The sequence below is a fragment of the Crotalus tigris genome, unplaced genomic scaffold (assembly GCF_016545835.1).
Source record: "Crotalus tigris isolate CLP2741 ecotype Arizona unplaced genomic scaffold, ASM1654583v1 scf7180000024167.7108832, whole genome shotgun sequence".
In the NCBI taxonomy this organism is placed as follows: domain Eukaryota; kingdom Metazoa; phylum Chordata; class Lepidosauria; order Squamata; family Viperidae; genus Crotalus; species Crotalus tigris.
Window position 1 is genome coordinate 2,326,053 of NW_024100417.1, and position 21,368 is coordinate 2,347,420.

A 21,368-nucleotide genomic window follows, 5' to 3' on the forward strand; every position below is an offset into this window, starting at 1 on the left:
GGAGGGCATGGCCACCATGGCGCTGCTGGGCTGCCTGGGTGATCTGTGGCAGGCCATGGAGGTGATGGGTGGCCCAGTGGGCAGGGCGGAGCGGGGACGGGAGTTGGGGGGCCAGTTTTTGGGCACTCAGTCTCTAAAAGGTTCGCCATCACTGGTTTAGAGCATTTGTATATGGCCCTGCATAATGTTGAGCAGGTATAGTAGAGCAATACAAATGAATAACAAATTCAATACTAATTCAAATAGCAATGCAAATTCCAATTTCTGTATTTAAAATATAACATCCTTTCAGTACTTCAAATACCAACCACTGAAGTGCTTGAGAGGATGAAAATGTCACGACTGCCAGTTCTGAAAGATAATGTAGCATCGGGTGAAGCTCCTCACGGAGAGGTTCCCAATTACAGTATTCCAGATAAGGGTTTTGTTTTGTTTTTTTTACTTTAAGCAAACTTCATCAATGCAACTGGCTCCCAGGCAGTGAATTCACTTCTGTTCCTTCTCCTTCTCCCTCCTTTGGATTCTTCCTCTTTCTCTCTCTATTTTCTGCAGGCAATCCTTCTCAGTCTACCTCCCTTCATTACATGAATCCATACCAGCTCAATGCATACGCCATGGCACTGAAGGCTGTTGGGGAGATCATCCAGGACTATGACAGTGATAAAATGTTCCCAGCGCTTGGGTTTGGAGCCAAGATTCCCCCCGACGGGCATGTGTCTCATGAGTTCCCTTTGGTACTGACACTTCCCTTTGAATCACACCAGCATTCAAAAACAGCTCCCGGGGGACGCTTTGTTTCAGATCAGATCAAGTGCCAGACTGAGGAGTCCAATGTGTCACATTCTGAGATGCCTTTTCTGGAGAGAGCAAAATGCCATATAATCCTGTTGGCAGAGAATTTGTTTCATTGACAGTAGACTCAATGGATCTTTTAAGCTGCAATTCTAATCACACTGACTAGGGAATAAGCCCCCTTTTCTACCCTGTTTATTTCTCCTTGCTCCTGGATAAAATGAATAGGCTGGCTGGTACTGTGTAGTCCTGCTTTCCTTGGCCATGGCCTGACTTTTCAAGGAGCATGGAATTTATTTACAAAAAGCCCTATGGACCCCCAGATCTTCCTCACTACATTTTTTAGCAAGCTCAGCTAAGTACTATAGCAGCATCTGGAAGTCAAAGATTGCCTACTCCCGAGTTATAAGCCTTGAGGATTATAATAACAAAAGAAGCAATGTTATCTGGGGCCCTTTTAAATGTTGACCTATCTGTAAAATCAGCAGGAACCCTCAACCCAAGAAAAAATGTCTTCACTACCATTGCTATCCCTTTAAACCTCTGAGAGGCAGCTTCAGTTGCATCTGCTTAATCTGTACTTCCAACAAGGAGGGTGTCCTTCATAATAAATCTAAGGATGCATGCATTACTTAGAGATAGCTAGCAGTAGTTTTGTCTTTTCATATTCCACATGTAAAAATGCATGCATGTTGTGTGATCTAATGTGCAGGGAGAGAGATAAGATACATGTGGCAAGAAATACAGCCAGTCATAAATCAAAACTGCCCTAGAGAACCACAAAGATAAAGCTCCTAATCTGTCTCAGTAAAATCCTGATCTGGAGCAGTCATATGCTCTTTCTTTAAGAAGGAAGCCAAGCTGCTCGACTGTTTTAACGTAAGTTTTATAACTGGGTCTTTTAAAAAAAAACTGTTATTCATAGGTAACCATCCTCCTGCCTATTATTTTTCACTTTGTTGTGGCACATTATTAGATGAAAGGGTGTTTAGAGACAGATGGAAGGATTCAAGCAGCCGAAGGAAGATTGTTAAGATGCAGTCACTGCTGGAGATTGCCTTTAGTTGTGTCTCCATTTTTCTGTTGCAGAATGGCAACGGTGACAATCCTCACTGTAGTGGAATAGAAGGAATCCTTGAAGCCTATCACCAGAGTCTCAAGACTGTGCAGCTCTATGGCCCAACTAACTTTGCACCAGTGGTTAACCACGTCGCTGGGTAGGTTCATACAAGTATAAAGTACTTTATAAAGCATGACTTTGAAAGCTTCTTGCCATAAAGCAGGCACACAAATTTTTGTTTTTACAAGCCAGAAATCCCATAAACTGACAGTTTCAATGGATTTGCATGTTGTATTTATTAGGATTGCAATACAGAAGGGAACATATCCCATATTCATATTCACAAAAAAAGGAAAACAACTCTGAATTGGAGGTGGTCATAGATGCACATGTACACTTATGGGAAGCTAATCTGCATTCCCCAAAACAATTGGGACATATGAAGGCTCACAACATCAAGATAGGCAGTCTGATAGGCAAGAGAATTAACTATGACCAGGGTAGGTATCATTGTCCTTCCTTTTCAGTTTGACATCTCATCTGCTCCTAAAGAAAGACCAAGTCAAACATGCCCACTCATACCAGTTGTTTCCCCATTTTCATCTAACAAGCCCATGATTGTCTTGGGATACATAAGTTATATGGACTGTCCCCCCAGGGTATGTAGGGCTGAAATCACCCATGAAATCTGGGGAACTCCCAACACCAATCCTAAGACAACACCCAGGAATTAATAGAGGGTTGGTGCTTAGATGGACTGTGTACATCAGCAACCCAAGCTTGTTTTTACTACTTAATTCCACACAAAGACACTTGCAATCTAACTATATCCAAATGCTCTTCATCAATGCGAGCATTTCACATACTATCACATCTGCACCCCACTTTTCCCCTGCCTATCGAAGTCCTAGTCTATTTCGCACTGCATTATCCTAGAAGCAAAGAACATTCCCTTCCTTATATCCATCCTAATATGCCACAAGCCCATCCCTCAACTTCAACGCATTACCCATACACTTCACATAAGCAAATCCCTCTCATAATACCCAGAATCCTACAGATCCTCCTGACTTGTACAGTTACAAGTAAAAGTGCAATGAACACCTTTTTTTGAGAAATGAATTGTTTCCACTAATGCTTGTAGGATTACAATTTGATGCAGTTAACTTCACCATTTGTGTTCAGAGGTCCACTAGGAAACTATATCTTATCGTATTCAATATTATTTCCTCCCAACTCAGATATGCTTCAGCTGTGCAGGATGGCTCCCAGTATTTCATTTTGCTCATCATCACGGATGGTGTGATATCAGACATGGCTCAGACAAAAGAAGCAATTGTCAATGTGAGTAACTCACGTGGGGAGTGTAGCAGTCTGATTTCAGCTTTGTCAAATGACAGACATATTCTTATATGTGCTGGGTAGGGTGGGAAAAAAGGGCTTCAGTTCTGCAGCATAGCATATTAGTAAGCTGAGTGCCTGGAATTTACTGCAGGCCACAGTAAGAGGTATAATCTTGCAGCCGTAGCATATTCCTGTTTTTCCTATTGTAAATCTACTGAATGTTCCCTAACAGGAATCATAGGCGCTGCCTCTTTTACTAAATATGGGAAACCCTGAGGAAGCACAGAGGCAGGAAAGGCATTTGTTGGGAATGCTTTCATTTGAATTCCTGTATTGAGCAAGGCTTGGACTCAGGGTACTAAACGGCCCTTTCCAATTTTGTCATTTTGTGTCTATATTCTTTTTCCCAGGCAACTGGTTTTTGGTTCCTATTATTAATACAGCATTTCCAATCAGATTCAGAATCAGTGGTATTCACAAGAAGGGGCAAAGTAGGCCACTCTGACAAAAGCAGCATTGTGGTATCATAGCCTTTCCCCTTTCTTACATGTGTTGTGATGTTACACAGGCCCCAAAGAGATCGAGCTTGTCTCTTTCTTTATTCTAACAAAAGCAACAAGATTCTCCTGAGGCCACTGCTTATAATTCATATGCCTCACTCATACATAATGCAAGAAAGAAACCAGGGTTTACAAGCCAAAATGGATGGACATCGAACTAAGTCCATACTCAATGCATTAGCTCTTAAATATTGAGTGCATTGTGCCATGAAGTGCTCGGTGCATTACATGATTGTATTGGTAATCCTTTCACCAGGAGGGGAAAATCTGTAGCCCTCCAGATGATGCTCAGCTACAACCTCCACCTTTGTGGCCATGCTAGCTGAGGCTGCTGTTCAACGAAGGCTGGAAGCCCACAGATTCCCCACACTTTATTTTACCAAGTATTTAGCCTCATCTAATCCATGGGGTGCCAAAGCAGATAAACAGCAGTCAGCCTTAAATCATACAGCAAGAGAAAAAGAAAAAGGCCTGCCAGCATTCCTTTTGAGGACTGCATCATGGAGAAGGTCTAAACACACAGCCCCTCTTTTTTTATTATTTTGGTTGGGGTTTGGATCAGTTTTAGGAGGTTCAGCCAAGTAGGGAGTGTAAGCAAACGTTTAAAGCAGGGGTAGGCAACCTTGGCTCTTTTATGACTCGTGGACTTCAACTCCCAGAATTCCTGAGCAAGCCACGCTGAGGGGAAAGGGAAAGGTTTCCAAGCTGAGCCATGCTGGCTCAGGAATTCTGGGAGTTGAAGTCCACGAGTCATAAAAGAGCCAAGGTTGCCTACCCCTGGTTTAAAGCATTCTTTTCACTCTTTCTGTTATGTCCCGAGCCTTGCAAACGGCTCGGGCGTTTGCAGGCAGTCCCGGGCAGGTGCAAAGCTGCCCGGGACCAGACAGGCTGTCGCCAGCGCCGTGCGCATGCACGGGTGCTGGCGCGGGAAAAGTAACCCATTTACCCGGGAGTTGCCTATATAAGAGGCTGCGAGGCGTTTGGGCGAGGCTGAAGCCATCTTCATGTAAGCTGAACGCTGAATAAAAGAACCTGAGAACTCCAGCTGTTTCTCGTGTCTGTTTTCCCGCCAAGGACGCAACACTGGCGACGAAGGTGGGATGCCTTGCACTACCTGGAAAGGAAAAAGTGTAAGCTTACCCAAGGAGTCCTGAGCGGCGGAAGAGGAACGGTGTTGACTCAGCAGCTGCCCGCCAATCCAGTGCGCATTCGGGGGTAGGCTGGCTGATAGACCCGTCTCCTGAAGATCCGAAGATGGCGAAAATCGGAAGGCTTGCGGAATTCGACGTCTCACATCCAGAGCGGTGGGAGTCCTACGTATCCAGAATGGAGAACTACTTCAAGGCAAACCAAGTGAGGGAAGATAGCTTGAAGGCTGCCACCCTGCTTTGCGCTTGCGGCCAAGACGCCTTCGAAATCGCAGAAAACCTTGCAGCACCTGTTCCAGTAGAGTCTGTAAGCTACGCAGACCTGAAGAAGCTGCTGAAGGACCACTTCCACCCCAAGGTGTCCGTTATCTCATGGCGCCACACCTTCGAGCAGAGGGATCAACGGTCCGGGGAGTCAGCCAAGGAGTACATCGCCGCGTTACGGAAGGCCGCCAAGCCCTGCGAGTTCAAGGACCTCGAGGAACGACTGAGGGACCGATTCGTGTGCGGGTTGAGGCATCGAGAGCTACAACAGAGACTTTTCGCTAAGGAAGAATTATCCTTCCAAGACGCTTTAAGGGAAGCCACCGCGGAAGAAGCAGCAGGCGGCGCCGTCAAGAACATGCGGCCGATCAGAAGCAGTGCAGAGGGTGCGTCCGTGCACCAAGAAGACGTCCGACGAAACTCCGAGGAGGATCCGGACGAAGAAGTCGACCGTCTACACCCCGCGAAGGGAGAAAATCAGAAGGAAAGCTCTTCAGCTCCGCTCAAGTGCATCGGCTGTGGAGGTCGCCACAGGAGAACCGACTGCAAGTTCCGCTCCGCTACCTGCCGGGCATGCGGCAAACAAGGGCACATTGCAGCTGTGTGTCTGGGCCGACGAAAGGCACAACCTCAAGAAGAACGCCTGAAGGGTACCAGAGTCCCCAGCCAGAATAGGGTAGGTTTTTGCGCTTCGCGTAGAAACATTTGTAGGACAGGCACACACAAGCCCATGAAGAAAAAGCTGTCACTCAACGTGAAGCTACAAGGGGTTCCATTATCTATGGAACTAGACACAGGGTCCGCCCTTTCCATCATTTCATTGCATACATTTAGGAAGATTTGTTCCAGTAGTGGGACTAAGGCCAAGTTAAGGCCTTCTGATATTGTATTAACTGATTTTCAGAACTCAAGAGTGTGTGTTAAGGGGGAGGCCACCCTTAACGTGCAATACAAGAGTTTTGAAGGTCCACTAGACTTGTTAGTAGTAGGGGGTGAAAGAACGAGTCTCATAGGACTCGATTGGTTTGAGGCCCTGGGGATACACGTCACAGGACTCAACAGCTTACAAACACTCGACCTACAGGAAGTCTGCAAGGAATTTGCAGATGTTTTCAGCCCCCAGCTGGGCACATTCAAAGGACCACCTGTGTCCTTAAAGCTAGACCCCACTGTCACTCCCATTAGGATTAAAGCAAGAAGGGTCCCTTTTGCTTTAAAAAGTAAGATTGACACTGAATTAGACAAACTAATCCAACAAGGAATCCTAGAACCTGTTGATTCCAGCCCATGGGAGACCCCCATTGTCACGCCTCTAAAGGCAAATGGGGACATTCGCATTTGTGCTGATTACAAATGCACACTCAATAAGGCATTGCAGCAACATGCCTATCCTGTTCCTGTGGTCAGTCACATCCTGGCCTCTCTCAAGGGGGGGCGTGTTTTTGCAAAGCTTGACCTAGCTCAAGCATATCAACAGCTGCCTGTTGATAATGATGCTGCCATAGCTCAGACTATTGTGACCCACAGGGGAGCCTTTAAGGTAAAAAGGCTGCAGTTTGGAGTGAATGTCGCTCCTGGGATTTTCCAAAGCGTAATGGAAAACACACTACGAGGTATACCAGGGGTCTGCCCCTACTTTGACGATGTCTTGATTGCAGGAGACTCCACACACATTCTAGCTGAAAGGCTTAGGGCTGTCCTGTTAAGATTCAGGAAATCAGGCCTTAAGCTCAGAAAAGACAAATGCAAGATTGGGGTGCCTTCTACTGAATTTCTGGGATTCAAAATTGATGCTGCTGGGATTCATCCTGCTGAATCCAAACTAACTGCTATTTTAGAAGCACCCAGGCCAAAGTCTAAGGCCGAACTTCAGGCCTTCTTAGGCCTCCTGAATTTCTACAATTCTTTTCTTCCACATAAAGCTAGTGTAGCTGAGCCTCTTCACAGGCTACTAGACAAACAAGCTGTGTGGCTGTGGTCACAAGCACATGAGGCTTGCTTTAAAGAAGTCAAGGCCTTGCTCACTTCTAACAGTGTTCTTGCACATTTCAACGAGTCTCTTCCTGTGTGCATCGCTTGTGATGCATCCCCCTACGGGGTTGGAGCTGTCCTGAGTCACCTCAGGTCTGATGGAACTCAGGTTCCTATTGCATACTACTCCAGAACATTGTCTTCTGCCGAGCGCAACTACGCTCAGATAGACAGGGAGGCTCTGGCTGTTGTTGCTGGAATTAAAAAATTCCACGATTTTCTATATGGCAGGCATTTCACGGTCTTCACTGACCATAAGCCTCTGCTGGGACTGTTTACCACACGTAAGCAGACTCCCCACATCATTTCCCCTAGAATGCTTAGGTGGTCTATTTTTTTGTCTGCATATGATTTTTCATTACTCCACAAGCCTGGGAAAGAAATGGGCCATGCTGATGGCCTCAGTAGGTTGCCTCTGCCAGTAGTAGAAGCTGACCCCGCGCCAGCTGTCAACATTCTATCAATCCAAGCCTTGCCCGAGCTTCCTCTTAGTGCCAGGGATGTTACCGCTGAAACAGGTACAGATCACACACTTTCACGTGTCCGCTCCTGGGTCCTGTCCGGGTGGCCTGAGCACTGCCCTAGTCCTGAGTTTCAGAGTTTCTGGTCCAAAAGGAACGAATTGTCCCTTTCTCAGGGTTGTTTGCTTTGGGGAAACAGAGTTGTCATTCCCACCTCAATGAGGACTAGGGTCTTAGAATCCCTCCACGAGGGTCATCCTGGCATTGTTCGTATGAAGGCTCTTGCACGCAGCCACTTGTGGTGGCCTGCTTTAGATAAAGATATTGAGGCTAAGGTACACGCATGCCACATGTGCCAACGATCTCGCCCAGAGATGCCCCAAGCTCCTGTGCATAAATGGGAGGAAACACAGTCCCCATGGTCTAGGGTGCACATTGACTACGCTGGGCCCTTTCAGGGCCAGTTCTTCTTGGTCCTTGTTGACAGCCATTCAAAATGGCTTGAGGTTGTGCCTGTCTCGTCCACCACCACTGCAAAGACTATTCAGGTACTGAGGGGGATTTTTGCTGCACACGGGCTGCCAGATGTCATTGTGTCTGACAACGGCCCTCAATTCACCTCCTCCGAATTCCAAGCTTTCTTACAGGCAAACCTGATTCGTCATGCCACATCTGCGCCTTTTCACCCATCCACCAACGGTATGGCTGAACGCATGGTGCGCATCGCAAAGGACGCCTTGAAGAGACTCACCTACGGGGACTGGCATCACAGGTTGGCTGACTTTCTCCTTTCTTATCGCACCACACCGTCCACTTCTACAGGGAGAAGTCCAGCTGAACTTCGTTGGGGGCGCCAACTTACTACTAGACTTGACCGGTTGCATCCGGACAGACTGCCTTCATCTACCTCACATCCTAGGGCACCTAGACAACTACTTGTGGGTGCCCCGGTTTGGGCTCGCAATTACGGGCCTGGTCATACATGGGTCCCCGCTTCTGTGTCCAGGATCACAGGTCCTCTCTCCTACGAGGTTGCCCTGGACAACGGTCGTGTCCTGCGTCGGCACATCGACCAACTCCGCTCTAGGCGGGACTTTTCTGCTGAAACTCCTGGGTCTTTTCCAGGGGGGGAGGGGGACCCTTTGGAGCAAAGGGAAGGGCAAGAGCTACTGCCCATCGCCACTGAGGGAGCCACAAACGGCTCGTCCCAGGTTCTGCAATTGCTCCGAAAAGGAAGTCTTGGAGCTTACCCACACAACAGGCACTCACGCCTACTCCAGCAACGGAGGATACCCGGGGGCATCCCAACAAATCATTCCCCGCAAGAGAGCTGGCACACAATGCCCAAGGTTGGCCTGACCTTACCCCAAATCCTACAGGGGGTCAAACATACACAGAGCTAGTCGAGGAACCAAGTCCCGACTACAACACCCCTAGCACAAATCAGGGGACACCTGAGTTTTGGGAGAGTACAGAAACCCACACGAGCCCAAACACAGAATGGGGTTCAGGGAATAGACAGCCTCCTGACAGGTCTTGGACTGACCTAGGGGGTTCTACAGAGACGCCCAGCAGTGGCTATCACTTCAAGGGGCCTGAGGGTCTACAGCTAGGTAGGACAACCAGGTCACAAAGCAACAGAAGCCCTGGCCTGACGAGCCCGGTGGGCAAGCAAGCAGGCCAGGCATCGGGGCACAGTCCTTGGAAGACACCAGGGCACAGTAGAGAGAACAGGCTCATGCCTCCCTCCAGTCAGGGGACTTATGCCAGTAACCCAGAGCTAAGAAGGTCACAGAGAGCAAAGAAATCTCCTAAGTACCTAGAAGATTACATAACATTGTTGGCAAGACAGAAGCCAGTAAACAGTGGGAACACTGGGGAGCAAATTGTCGTGTAAAATAAATGTTGTATGTTGATAGTAGTTTTAGCCCGGGGGAAAGGGGTGTTATGTCCCGAGCCTTGCAAACGGCTCGGGCGTTTGCAGGCAGTCCCGGGCAGGTGCAAAGCTGCCCGGGACCAGACAGGCTGTCGCCAGCGCCGTGCGCATGCGCGGGTGCTGGCGCGGGAAAAGTAACCCATTTACCCGGGAGTTGCCTATATAAGAGGCTGTGAGGCGTTTGGGCTGAGCTGAAGCCATCTTCATGTAAGCTGAACGCTGAATAAAAGAACCTGAGAACTCCAGCTGTTTCTCGTGTCTGCTTTCCCGCCAAGGACGCAACACTTTCAAACCACCTCACCCCAAATGTATCCTGGCCCTGCCCAGGATGTGGGCCTCAGTGTGCTGTGGAACAAATGAAAGAGGTCACTGCAGGCTTTTTCCACAAATAATGGGAAGGAAGAAAAAAAATCACTTGCCCGAAGCTACTCTTCCCATGGCTCCAATGAACCTTGAACTCAGGTTTCCCAGAGGGGATTTGAAGATCATCTGGACCGTATAAATAAACGAAGCTTCTGGTTATGCAAGTGTTTGCTTCTGTGCACCATCTGCCCCCACTATTCTGTTTCCAGCCATTAAGACACTGCCATGTGCTCTGTTTTTGATTCCAGTGCTGATGAGTGATGAGTGTGCTCCTGATTAAATTGTTGCTGCAGTCCATTGTTCAACATTGCTAGAGATCTGTTATAGCAAAGAGCACTGATTATTGCCACTTCTGCATTTAACAGCAAAAACAGTCACTGATTGCTGAAGGGGAAGAAAAAGGAGTTAGATAATTTGATAACAGGACAGCGTGTTAAGGACAAGCTCAGGCAGATTAGAGAACACAGTGTATCATTAGAAATCTTTTTTTTTATTCTTTCAATAACTTCCATCTCTTGATTTTTAGTCTTTATTTAATCTTTCTTAATTCTTTGTATTATCTTTTTATCATGCTGTAAGCCACCCAGATGAATTGCATATAGTGAGATGAATGGCATGTAAATTTAATAAATAAATATAAATAAATAAACGTACAGAGGGCTGTGGAGCCAAGCAGTGAAGACATTATGATGAATTGAGTACAGCCAGCAAGTTGACTGCATGAAGGGAGGGAGTGGACTTCTGGATTTATTTAATTCAGCTTTCTCCGTATTATTTTGTAGTTGTCTGTTCTTAATTCATGCTCTTTCTTTGTTTCTTCTTCCCATCTCCATTTTGCATGTCCTCCTCTATTTTTACTTGTTTCCTGCTGGTCCTCAGGCTGCCAGATTTCCAATGTCTATAATAATTGTGGGTGTTGGACAGGCTGAATTTGATGGTAAGAATCTATGTTGTATACCTTGTCTCCAATATGAGATAGGAAATATGAGAATAATAAGGCTATACTAGTCTAATATAAATTCAGTTCTCCACTTAATCAACAGCCATGGGTATTCATTACGGAGGTGGGGCAGGTGACATCATATGCATCATGATATCATTACACAAATGAACAAGTTGGGACTTTTCAATCATTTACATGATGTCATCATGACTTTCTGTAGATGCCTGTAATAGTGGCAATCAGCATTGCAATGCCCATAAACATAGCAAGACAGAAATTGGTTTCACACAACATTAGACTTGACTGCACTTCGTATCTTCATGTGAGCACAGAACTCACTGAATGTCTTTAGGCCAGTTTTATTCTTGATCAACCTATTTTACAAGTCTATTACTGTGAGAATCAGATTATGAGAGTTCCCCATGTATAATCTTTAGTTCCCAGAGAAAAGGTGGAATATAAACACGATAACGTATTAAAACAAACCTTACTTAAATAAACCAATATATAGATTATTGCCAACTCTTTAAGCAGCTTATTCCATTATCAGATCTTTGGGAAAGATATTTTGGGATCTGGAAATATATTACCTCTGTAATGTATGTAATATGCAACATGAATCTTAAATTCTTGCCATCCAATACTTTGATTATGAATATTGAAAATAAAAATTTCTAAATAAATTAGAGCAATTAGCAGATATACATTTCTGTGGTTAAAGATCTGAACAGCCATCCTAGCGTCTTTTAATGAAATATGATTTGTCAAAATATATATACAGCATTTAAGGTAGAGCAGCTGTTAAAATTTGCCATGTATTTGCTTGAGCTTTCAATTAACAACTGTTAAGCCTTATATTGATAGTTATCTGTGCAAGAACTATCATTTGCTGAAAATCTGAATAACACAATTCAACGAGTAAAGTGTAATGACTTAATTATACTTTGCGGAGAAAAATGGGACCTGAATATTGATTGGTTTATTAAGAAAGCAAGTTGCAACATGCAAAAAGAATATTCAGTATATGATTCCAGTTCAACTTTTTGAAAGAAAAGAGTAATGCTATTTTTTACACGTTTTTCCCCCCAGTCATTAATCAATTGTTTGTGGCACAAGCAAATTTTTGGAGCTTTTGCCTCTTCACTGTCTTATTCCCACTGAACTTTTAATAGTTGATAAACATTCATTTCCCCTTCCTCCAATGAACAGCAATGGTGGAATTAGATGGAGATGATGTTCGGATCACATCTCGTGGAAGGACTGCTGAACGTGACATTGTCCAGGTATTTAGAAGAGAACAATATCGCTTTATTGTGCACATTCACTAGCAAAATCTTGAAACCACATGGTTTCTCAGTGAGATTTTTCTAAAATTTTTAGAACATTTAAATCTCAGATTGTGTGTGAGCAACAATAGCCACCTTGCAAGTTGTCTGAACAAAATCTGGCAAGCTCTGAGTAAATAGCTTTCCCCAGCCTACTCAGTCTAATGGACATGGAAACATTCTAGTTTTGGATCACTATGGAAAGAAAACAACTCTCAGGATAAGAGCTGATTGGGAGAGTGTATGTTTACATAGAGAAATTTCCAAGTTTAATACATGATATAAAAGTTGCCTACATGGAACAGTGGAGAGTTGATAGACAAAGATTTGTTGTGGTATAAAGCAGTTCTTGTACTCCTAATTTTTATATACACACAAAGTGGAATTAAACAGAGTTAGATAGCCTTTTGAGACTGAAGCAGATTTTGAATTTGCAAACATGACATGGGAATGCTCACTCAAGGATTATTGTTATAGACATGGCCAGCAACAAAAATACCTTTGTCAAACTAACATTACTGAGTAACTCCCCATTCTTGTATAGCCCCCTAAGTTGTTCTTTCCGAGTCTAGTATTTTAAAGATGATTTAATAATTATGGGGACATTAAGGCCTTGGCCATTATGTTGGCCTTAATAGCATAGCCTGGCCACTTATTTTAATTTATCTAAGATTAGTGAATTCTCTAACAAATTATGTGTCTATTGAAGTGTTTCAGCTGGAAGGTTTGGGCACAATAAGTAGCTGGAGTATTTAAATACATGATTACCTTTTACATTACTTTGTGATGCTGTCTAAACTGAAAAATAAATGATTATAAAAATATGTATGTTGATATCTCTCTCTCAGTTTGTACCATTCCGTGATTACATTGACCGCACAGGAAACCACGTCTTGAGTATGGCACGGCTGGCTAAGGATGTGCTGGCTGAGATTCCAGATCAGTTCATCTCCTACATGAAGGGGCGTGGCATCAAGCCTAATCCAGCTCCACCTCCTTACTCCCCCTCAAGCCACACCCTTCAAACCGAAATCTGAAGATCGGGCAAAGAAAAGAGCAATTTTAGAGAGAGAGGCATCGAAACACCGGTCACTCTTTGGTGTCTGCCTATCTGTTTTCTGGGGCCCGAGATCCAGGCAGTATCAACACCAGAATAAGAAAATCCACAGTGTTCTCTTTCCAAAAAGTTCATATTGAGAACTGTTTATGCTGAAATGTTGACACAACAATATGTTTAACTCGTAGACATTTCCATTTGGGAAACAGCAAAAATGGGAGGGGGTATTTTTTAAAAAGGACACACTCAATCATTGGTAAGCATCCTCATTTCCTTTCAGGAAAGTAACCAAGATGGAGTCTAGTTTGCCTTCAGGAAGTTACATGAGTAATTTTGCTTATGGTATGTGTGATGGATTTCCATAAATCTTCCAAGCATCCCTTTCCCCGCCTCCTTCCAGCTTTGAGAAGTTTTGAATTATTGGGAATTTTTATAGCCTGTGTATCATCTGCCTGCCACATATTAGGCCTTCTGTCTTTCCTTTGTAACAGCTCAACTTCTGGATTGACTTGGCAGGCTAACTATTGTGATTGAGTATCTGTTTGATGTCATGTTGATGCTGCTACTAGTTCTTGTACTAAACCCCATCCCTAGCTTGCCCAATTCCCTTTATTGTTTGTAAATCTGCTTTGGCAATATTTGTGCAGGCTTGGATTGTTAATTAGTAGGTCTTAATGCCTCCCTTAAGTCCCTTTTTAAATTTTTCTAAAGCTTTGGTTTCCAGTATCTACCTGGAAACTAATTTCTCTCTTGCCTTTGATATCTGACATTTCTGTGTGGGGCATTAATGACGAATTTGGAACATCAGAGAAGAAAATTAAAACTGAGCCTGATTTGTTTGAATACCTTATGGTGGTTTTGCCTATCAGGTTAGCAATATAAAACATTAACAACAGTCTACTCATTCAGAGCAAATGAGAGCTGCCACATGAAAACATAAAACTGTCCAAATTTCATAATTTGCAAATGCAACCCAGTACAGAGTTCCAGCAATTTCTCAGCTGTTCCATTCTTTTCTGGAGAAAGTAAAATCATAGAGTTTGAAGGGATCATGGAAGTCTTCAACCACCTGCCTTAAAGCATCCCGAAGGTACTTTTTCAAGAGGCAACTGGACTTTCTTGTTTTTCTTTGAAGATGTTTCACTTCTCATCGAAGTTTCTTCAGCTCTGACTGGATGGTGAGGAATGGAAGGTTTTATATTCCTTGCAGACAGCAGAACATTTAGACAGAAATCTTCACATGATCCCTGATAAATGGCTGCAGGGATGGAGACCCCATGAGCCCCATTATACTTATCCAGGCAGATATTCCAGTCCTATCACTAAGACCAGAATGAAAGGCTATTTGGATTCTGCTCATGAATAATTCCCTCAATGGCAGCAGGTAAACTTCCTCTTACTCATAATTGTTTGCCCATCTTGAGACTCCTTCCAGCTCTTCAGACCCAATTTTTGCATTGCTATTATTATCTAACTATACAACCACTCTGGTAGTTGATGTTCTCTTTCCATAGGAGAGCTAGCTAGAGAACAGTTCCCTCTCCAATGATGGTACCTAAATTATTCCCAGAAGGTAGGAAGGAGAAAGACAGAAATCAGAAATGAAATCAAAGATTATGCTATGTTCCTTCTCAGGGTTAAGTGCAAGAATTGAAGCTTCTGAGGACTTGAACACATTGATTATATAGGCCAATTAAAAAAATTATGGTGAAGTCTCCACTTTCCAAATGTTGATTCTCATTTGGCAAAGGATGTACTACTTTGCTTAATTATTTGCAGCATCTCAAATATTCCACCACCATCCCTTTTAACTGACTGCTTTGTAGAAGTTCAAAGAAGGTCTACTTCAAGAATTCACTCTTTGAAACTTTCTGATCTGTTAATAAGATTTGCATTGCAGCTGGCTGGTATTTTGCTCAATTATAGGAGAGTGAAAGTGTATTAAGCAGCAGCTGAGCAATTATGCCCAGCTGTCTCCTTCAGAGATAATACAAGTGATACAAGTTGCAAGGCACTTCTTGTTCTACAATTAATTTGTTTAGGGTTAATCAAAATTTAACTAAAGGTAGTCTCAAAGGTGCTTTTTCAGGAGGTAACTGGACTTTCTTGTTTTTCTTTGAAGACATTTCGCTTCTCATCCAAGAAGCTTCTTCAGCTCTAACTGGATAGCGGGTAATGGAAGGATTTATATTCCTTGCAGATAGCTGGTCATTTGCATTCTTTTAGAGAGTCGCTGAGGCCACTTGAAGGTTTATCTATGTCCTCAAGATCACCTGAGAGGTGCAAGTGGAGCCTTCTTGGAACTGCTGAAAGGACTGTGTTGTAGATGGAGATAGATGATGTTGTATCCCTCCCCCTCTGTTGAGAAAAGGCTGTTCAATTTTGACGATGTTGAAAAAGTGTCTTGGATGAGAAGTGAAACGTCTTCAAATAAAAACAAAGTTCAGTTGCCTCATGAAAAAGCACCTTTGAGACAACCATGACCTGGATGACTGAGAATCACCATAGACATTCACTTAACTAAAGGTAGTTAACATCTTAGGTGTTCTCAGCCTCTATATACTGGAACATCATTCAGCTCTTCCAATTTGTACGTCAAGAGTGTGCATCCTTGATAGCCCATCAGCCATGTTGGTCTTTGCACAGCACATACTTCCAAAGTGGGTGGACCCAGGACCTATTTTGGGAGAAGATTCAGGGAACATAAGGAATAATGCCATGGGTGCTATAAACATCATGGTTTAATGTCCCCAATGTAAAAGAAAATTCAAGGACTTGGGCCCTCTTGCTCTACTGGGTCATGAGGGTCACAGAAAGAATAGTGAGAGCTATAATTTTTTTTTTGCTCCACTGATGTGAGGGACAAAGGAGTTTGCATGCTTAACATGTGAGATCATATGAACCAGTTGATCCATGACAGTTGTGGTCCAGAAGTTCCTCTGTTTAAAATGAAATAAGGCAAGTTCCACTGTAAGTAGAAATAACAACAGGATATTGCAAAACTCTGTAGAAGCCCGGTGTCCTAAATTGTTATTAGACATGATGTCTTTCAGGTAATTTCCCACAGATATAACCATCAGGTAAATTGGAACAAAGCAGATTAACCCAGAGACTGGAATGAAAGAAGAAATCCCTACCTGTGGATCAAAGATGCCTTTATGGATTACATTATTGCACCAACAGAGATGTGATATAGAATTAGGAGAAGAGATATGCAGTGTCCTTTCTTACCATTTTGGCTATATTGGATCCAGTTTATGGCTGTCTTAGTGGTTTTACTTTGCCACTTATCTTTATAATACCCATTCTATGCTAGTGGTTGTCTTACCCATAAACTAGTGAACATTTTTTTAAAAAAAATTCCAGAGTTCAGTAGTGGGGTTCTTTTAGGGCTTACTAAAAATTGCTAGATTTCAGCAGCTGATAATGACTGAAATCTGCTCGGTCCAGATCCTCTGTTGACCCCCAACTGGTTGGTGAAATTATTTTCAGCTAGAAATTCTTGGACTGAGGCTAGAATTATTGTATAAAACTACCCAGCCCATATGCTGAATGATATAATCTCAGGGAGAAATCCTGAACTATTTACAATGAACGAGAGTTCTATTTTTCACTTTGCTTTTGCTGTGAATTATATTCCCCAAAATGTTACTTGCACAGCTATATGGTCTTCCAATGCTCAAAATAAATTAATTTCTTTGTCTTAGCACTATACGGAGATTTCTCTCGCCCTCCCTATCCTTTTCAGAATGAAAAGCTTCCAAAGGAGACAGTGGGAGGTATCATGGCCCAAATACTGAATGAGCAGAATGTCTGTGCATGTTGGTTGTAACCCATCTTCTATTTGTGCATTGCTGACAGTAAAAGTGCAACTGGTGGATATTGTTTACTCTGCAGTTCTCTGTACTGCATCTTTGTAAAAGCATGGTGAAGCATGTCAGAACAATCTTGTCCTCACGTGTGTGAGTGGAAAGCAAGAAAACCTACATCATGCAAATTGGTACTCCATTGAGTAAAGATGCAATGTTTGCAAGAGAAAGATATCTGACATAAAAGTCAGCTTTTTAGATGGGCAAAACTGCTGAATCTCAGCCCCATAGATTAGCTCTAAGTTGTAATGGAAACAGTGACGATCTTTTTTTAGGCAATCTTCTGAAGACATGAAGTAAGGCTGTTGAACATGCAGTCTTATTGCCCAAATCAAAATATCATCTACTTACCTAACTCTTACAGCCACCCGGCATGTTTTCACCTATCTATATTTCTTTCTCCATTCATAGCTCTTTTTATTTGCATGGCAATGACTTTTATCTCTTTTATGCTACAATATATTCTATGTTGATTGTTTGATGTAATATGGTTTCTATTGGATTGCCTTAAATTGAAATAAATGATTCCTTTTATTTAAATAGCATGGAAGCAAGCATAATTTGTTAAGGTTATTAGATGCCGATTGCAAAATTGGAGAGGACAAGTTGGAAAAAACATTTCAGGAGAGACAATGGTGTTATATTGCACACACTGAAAAGAAGCAGGTTATGGTAGAAAACTTTTGGAGATATAATCATTACTGATATTTCTTTCCTCATTGTTACAAGCATATGTACAAAATCTTTGAACAAATTCTGAAAGAATAAATATTTGTGGATTCATCCGAACAGTAATTAAAATATACCTAATAGCATAAGTCAATGAGTGGCAACCTGGACATACAATACAGTACAGTAGCTTTAAACTAGGTACACTGGTGGTTACTGAGAGCAGATATTGATTACAGCTGTTCAATTATTATAATTAGATTAAACCTGGAGGCAGAATTTAAATGGTCTGAAATCAGGACAGATAGGCTCAGTTTGTAACTTTTTCTACCTTTATAGGAGATACATGTAAAGAAAGGCCCTTTTGACACAATTTGTGTTGACTCATAGATTTTGAATATGCCTGAAACAGCACGAGAATAAGATACAGCACTTAGTAGTATTTGAAACGAGAAACAATTTTGAATTTCAAATGAGATGGTGTGGACTTGAAAGTTTTCCAAAACTGAAAACATCAGTCTCAAGCTTGAAATACCTCAAAATTATCCAAATAGCCTCTATTGAATGCAAAACAAGTGATTGAAGCTGGAAGCTTGGAAATAGCAGTTGTTCAAATCAGAAAGGTTTTGCATAAGATTTTAAGTCTTAATTATAGCTATTTACTGGGTAATATTGGTTATGACTTGTAATGTATTCTTAACAAAGGGCAGTATTGCTATTTTTCCTTAAAAGAAGAATTGGTAAAGACAAAGTCCTAGACAATGGTGAAGAGAGATCCTGATGTGAGATAGTTTGAATTTAGAGTTTCTTATCCTCCAGGTAAGGCTCAGCAGTTAAAGGCAGTGAGCTTGTCAGCTGGAAAGCTGACAGCCCAGGTTTAAGACCTGGGCACTGTGCAATGGGATGAGCTCTCATTACTTGCCTCAGCCTTTGCCCATCCAGTGATTCGGAAGCCTGCAAACGCGAGTAGATAGGTACCACTTCAATGGAAAGTTAACAACATTCCGTGTACCTTGACATTTAGTCATGGTGGCCACGAAGAAGATGATGAGTACCACCCCTAGAAGTGGATATGATTGGAGAGGGGAAACCTTTACCTTTACTTTATCCCCCTAGTAAATTAAAATCTTAGGGCTTGGAAATTCATGTTGTATAACAATATTCTTAAACACTTTGGAGGTTGTTCGGTGTAAACTTTAAATCATTGAGAGTTTTGTGATCAATATGATATGTCTAGGACAACTGACACTACTAAATTCACACAGATGAGTGTGCAATAACATTCAAAAGGGCTCTGGCTGCCTGCAAAGTGTTGTGTTTCTGTTCATGAAAACCTTTCCTTGTTATTATGGCTTTGCAACATGCTAATTCACTGTGTAAAAAGCACAGACAGACATATTGCTGGCATTGAGAAGAAAATTAGGCACCGTGGAAGACTGGTATTAAAATAAAGAACATGAAAGAATAAGAAAAACAAAGATTTGAAATGCAGCAAGTAGAATTACAGTATGTAAAAAAGATTCTATATTCTCTCCCTGTAGAGTGCTGGGCATTTATACTTATAGAGTATCGGCCTCCCAATCTGGTATTTTACATGATACAATCTCTTTTCACTTAGTCAATGCAATACACATAAATCATTTCACATAAAGCTCCTTTCTGGATCTCACTTGCTCTAAAATGTTAAGATGACTCAAGAAATGTCTTTCAGGGTGGAATCAGGAGCTCTTGTTGAGAAAGCAGAATCAAAGGGATATCACCTTGGTGTAGCCTGACGTAGAGTACCAAGGAAAGCCTTGATCCATAGTACAGTTTTATGAGGAGAATCCATGGAACCTGTCCCCCCCCCACCTTCATTTTTAAAGTGGCATTTTACATATTGCTTAAACAAACTCCTAGTTTCAGACACCCATTCTAGAATGATAGTGTAATACAGTGTAGCAAAAATCTAGAAGATGGTAGTTCTCTAAACCAGGGATCTCTGAAGTTGGCAATTTTAAGACTTATGGACTTCAACTCCCAGAATTCCCCAGCCAGGCTGGCTGAGGAATTCTCAAGAACTGAGGTCCACAAGTCTTAAAATTGCCAACATTTAGACCCTTAGTCTAAACCTAGAAGTAGAACAAAGTGAAGAGCAGTACACTAACTAGTAATGAAGTAACACAAATCCACCATAATACTAATACAATACAGACTAAGAATTAAAATCACTCTGTACAGTACTGAAACTAAAATAATATCCTCCAATTGGAATCAAAACAGGCTTACAGATTTTAAAGAAGAAGAAAAAAAGAACTTGAGGCTGGTGTTGACTCCGTCGCAAAATGGCAAGACATGAGAAGCAGTTGTAGTTCTCAGGAAACCTTTATTCTGCAGTTCAGCTTACATTGGAATATGGCGGCAAAAGCCCAAAACTCGCAGCCTCCTTTTATAGAACTTTCCCAGGTCAATGTGTTACTTTTCGCGCGCCAGTACTTGCGCATGCGCACAAGCACTGGCGACAGCCTGTCTGGTCCCGGGCAGCTTGCACCTGCCCGGGACCGCCTGCAATGCCCCGAGCCTGCTTGCAAGGCTCAGGACATAACAGCTGGCACTCAAAAAAAAATCAGTTTTAGTGCCAGATAAGCTTATGCTACAGAGGGAAGTATTTGTTTTTTGTCTTTGTGTTGGCTGCTGGCAACTGTTTTTTGGGCAAGATTTCAGAAGTTGCTGGCTTCCTAGGGCTGAGAGGGAGTGACTGGCTCAAGGTCACTCAGCTGACTTACTGCCTAAGATGGGACTAGATGGGACTAGAACTCCCATCTGAGTCCTTTGGGATTGGGCGGCATATAAATATTTGTAAATAAAATAAATAATAAATAAATAAATAAATGAACTCACAGTCTCTTGGTTGCCTTAACTACTATGCCAATACTGGCTTTCAGCGAAAGTAGGGTTAACACTAAAAATCCCTCTCTCAAGTTATCCTTAGAACTCAACAAAGAGGGGTCAAATGAGCAAGATCATCCACACATTTTTAAGGCAAAAATAGGTACATAAACAAGAAGCATCATTAACGCAAACAGTCCTTTGCATTGAGTTTGGAACAAATCAGCTGCTTGGGAAGCTGAGATAGTTTGGCTAGGGATTTATACTCAATGAGTTGTTCAGAACAAAATAAATGAACCTGCTACTTGTCACTATGGTGGTAAAAATAAACATCCAGATTAAGATTTCTCTGATCTTGGATCATACAAAGCATGCCTTCCCTCATCCTTGCAGATCAGTGTTCTGCTCTCAGATGAGGGAATCTGCAGTTTTCCAGACTGACTCTTTGAATGGGAATTTTCAGCTTGGAAAGCTCCCAGAGAGTCCATGTCTTGCATAGGATTCAGGAAAGGAGATCAGAATCCAAGGAAATCTACGTGTTGCTTTTAGTCGTTTAGCACATTTCCAACCTGAGACAGGGTTTCAACTGGTCATATGAGATGAACAGCCCCAAAATAGCTCCATGGGTTCATGAGTTCACTCGAAGTACGAATTCTAATCCGCATAAACATACAGCTT

The 21,368-nt window shown here is 42.6% G+C and overlaps 1 protein-coding gene across 2 annotated transcripts in view; it reads left to right on the forward strand.

Moving 5' to 3' along the window:
- LOC120299010 (copine-5) overlaps positions 1-17,654 on the forward strand; it is a 129,745-nt gene extending 112,091 nt beyond the window's left edge. For both annotated transcript variants that reach the window (XM_039323355.1, XM_039323356.1), the window contains 6 exons: positions 553-734; positions 1,882-2,009; positions 3,094-3,196; positions 10,839-10,896; positions 12,112-12,185; positions 13,076-17,654. In XM_039323355.1, coding sequence (XP_039179289.1) covers positions 553-734; positions 1,882-2,009; positions 3,094-3,196; positions 10,839-10,896; positions 12,112-12,185; positions 13,076-13,264 — 734 coding nt within the window. In that variant the 3' untranslated portion in view covers positions 13,265-17,654. The remainder of the gene's footprint in view (positions 1-552; positions 735-1,881; positions 2,010-3,093; positions 3,197-10,838; positions 10,897-12,111; positions 12,186-13,075) is intronic.
- Positions 17,655-21,368: the final 3,714 nt, after the last annotated feature.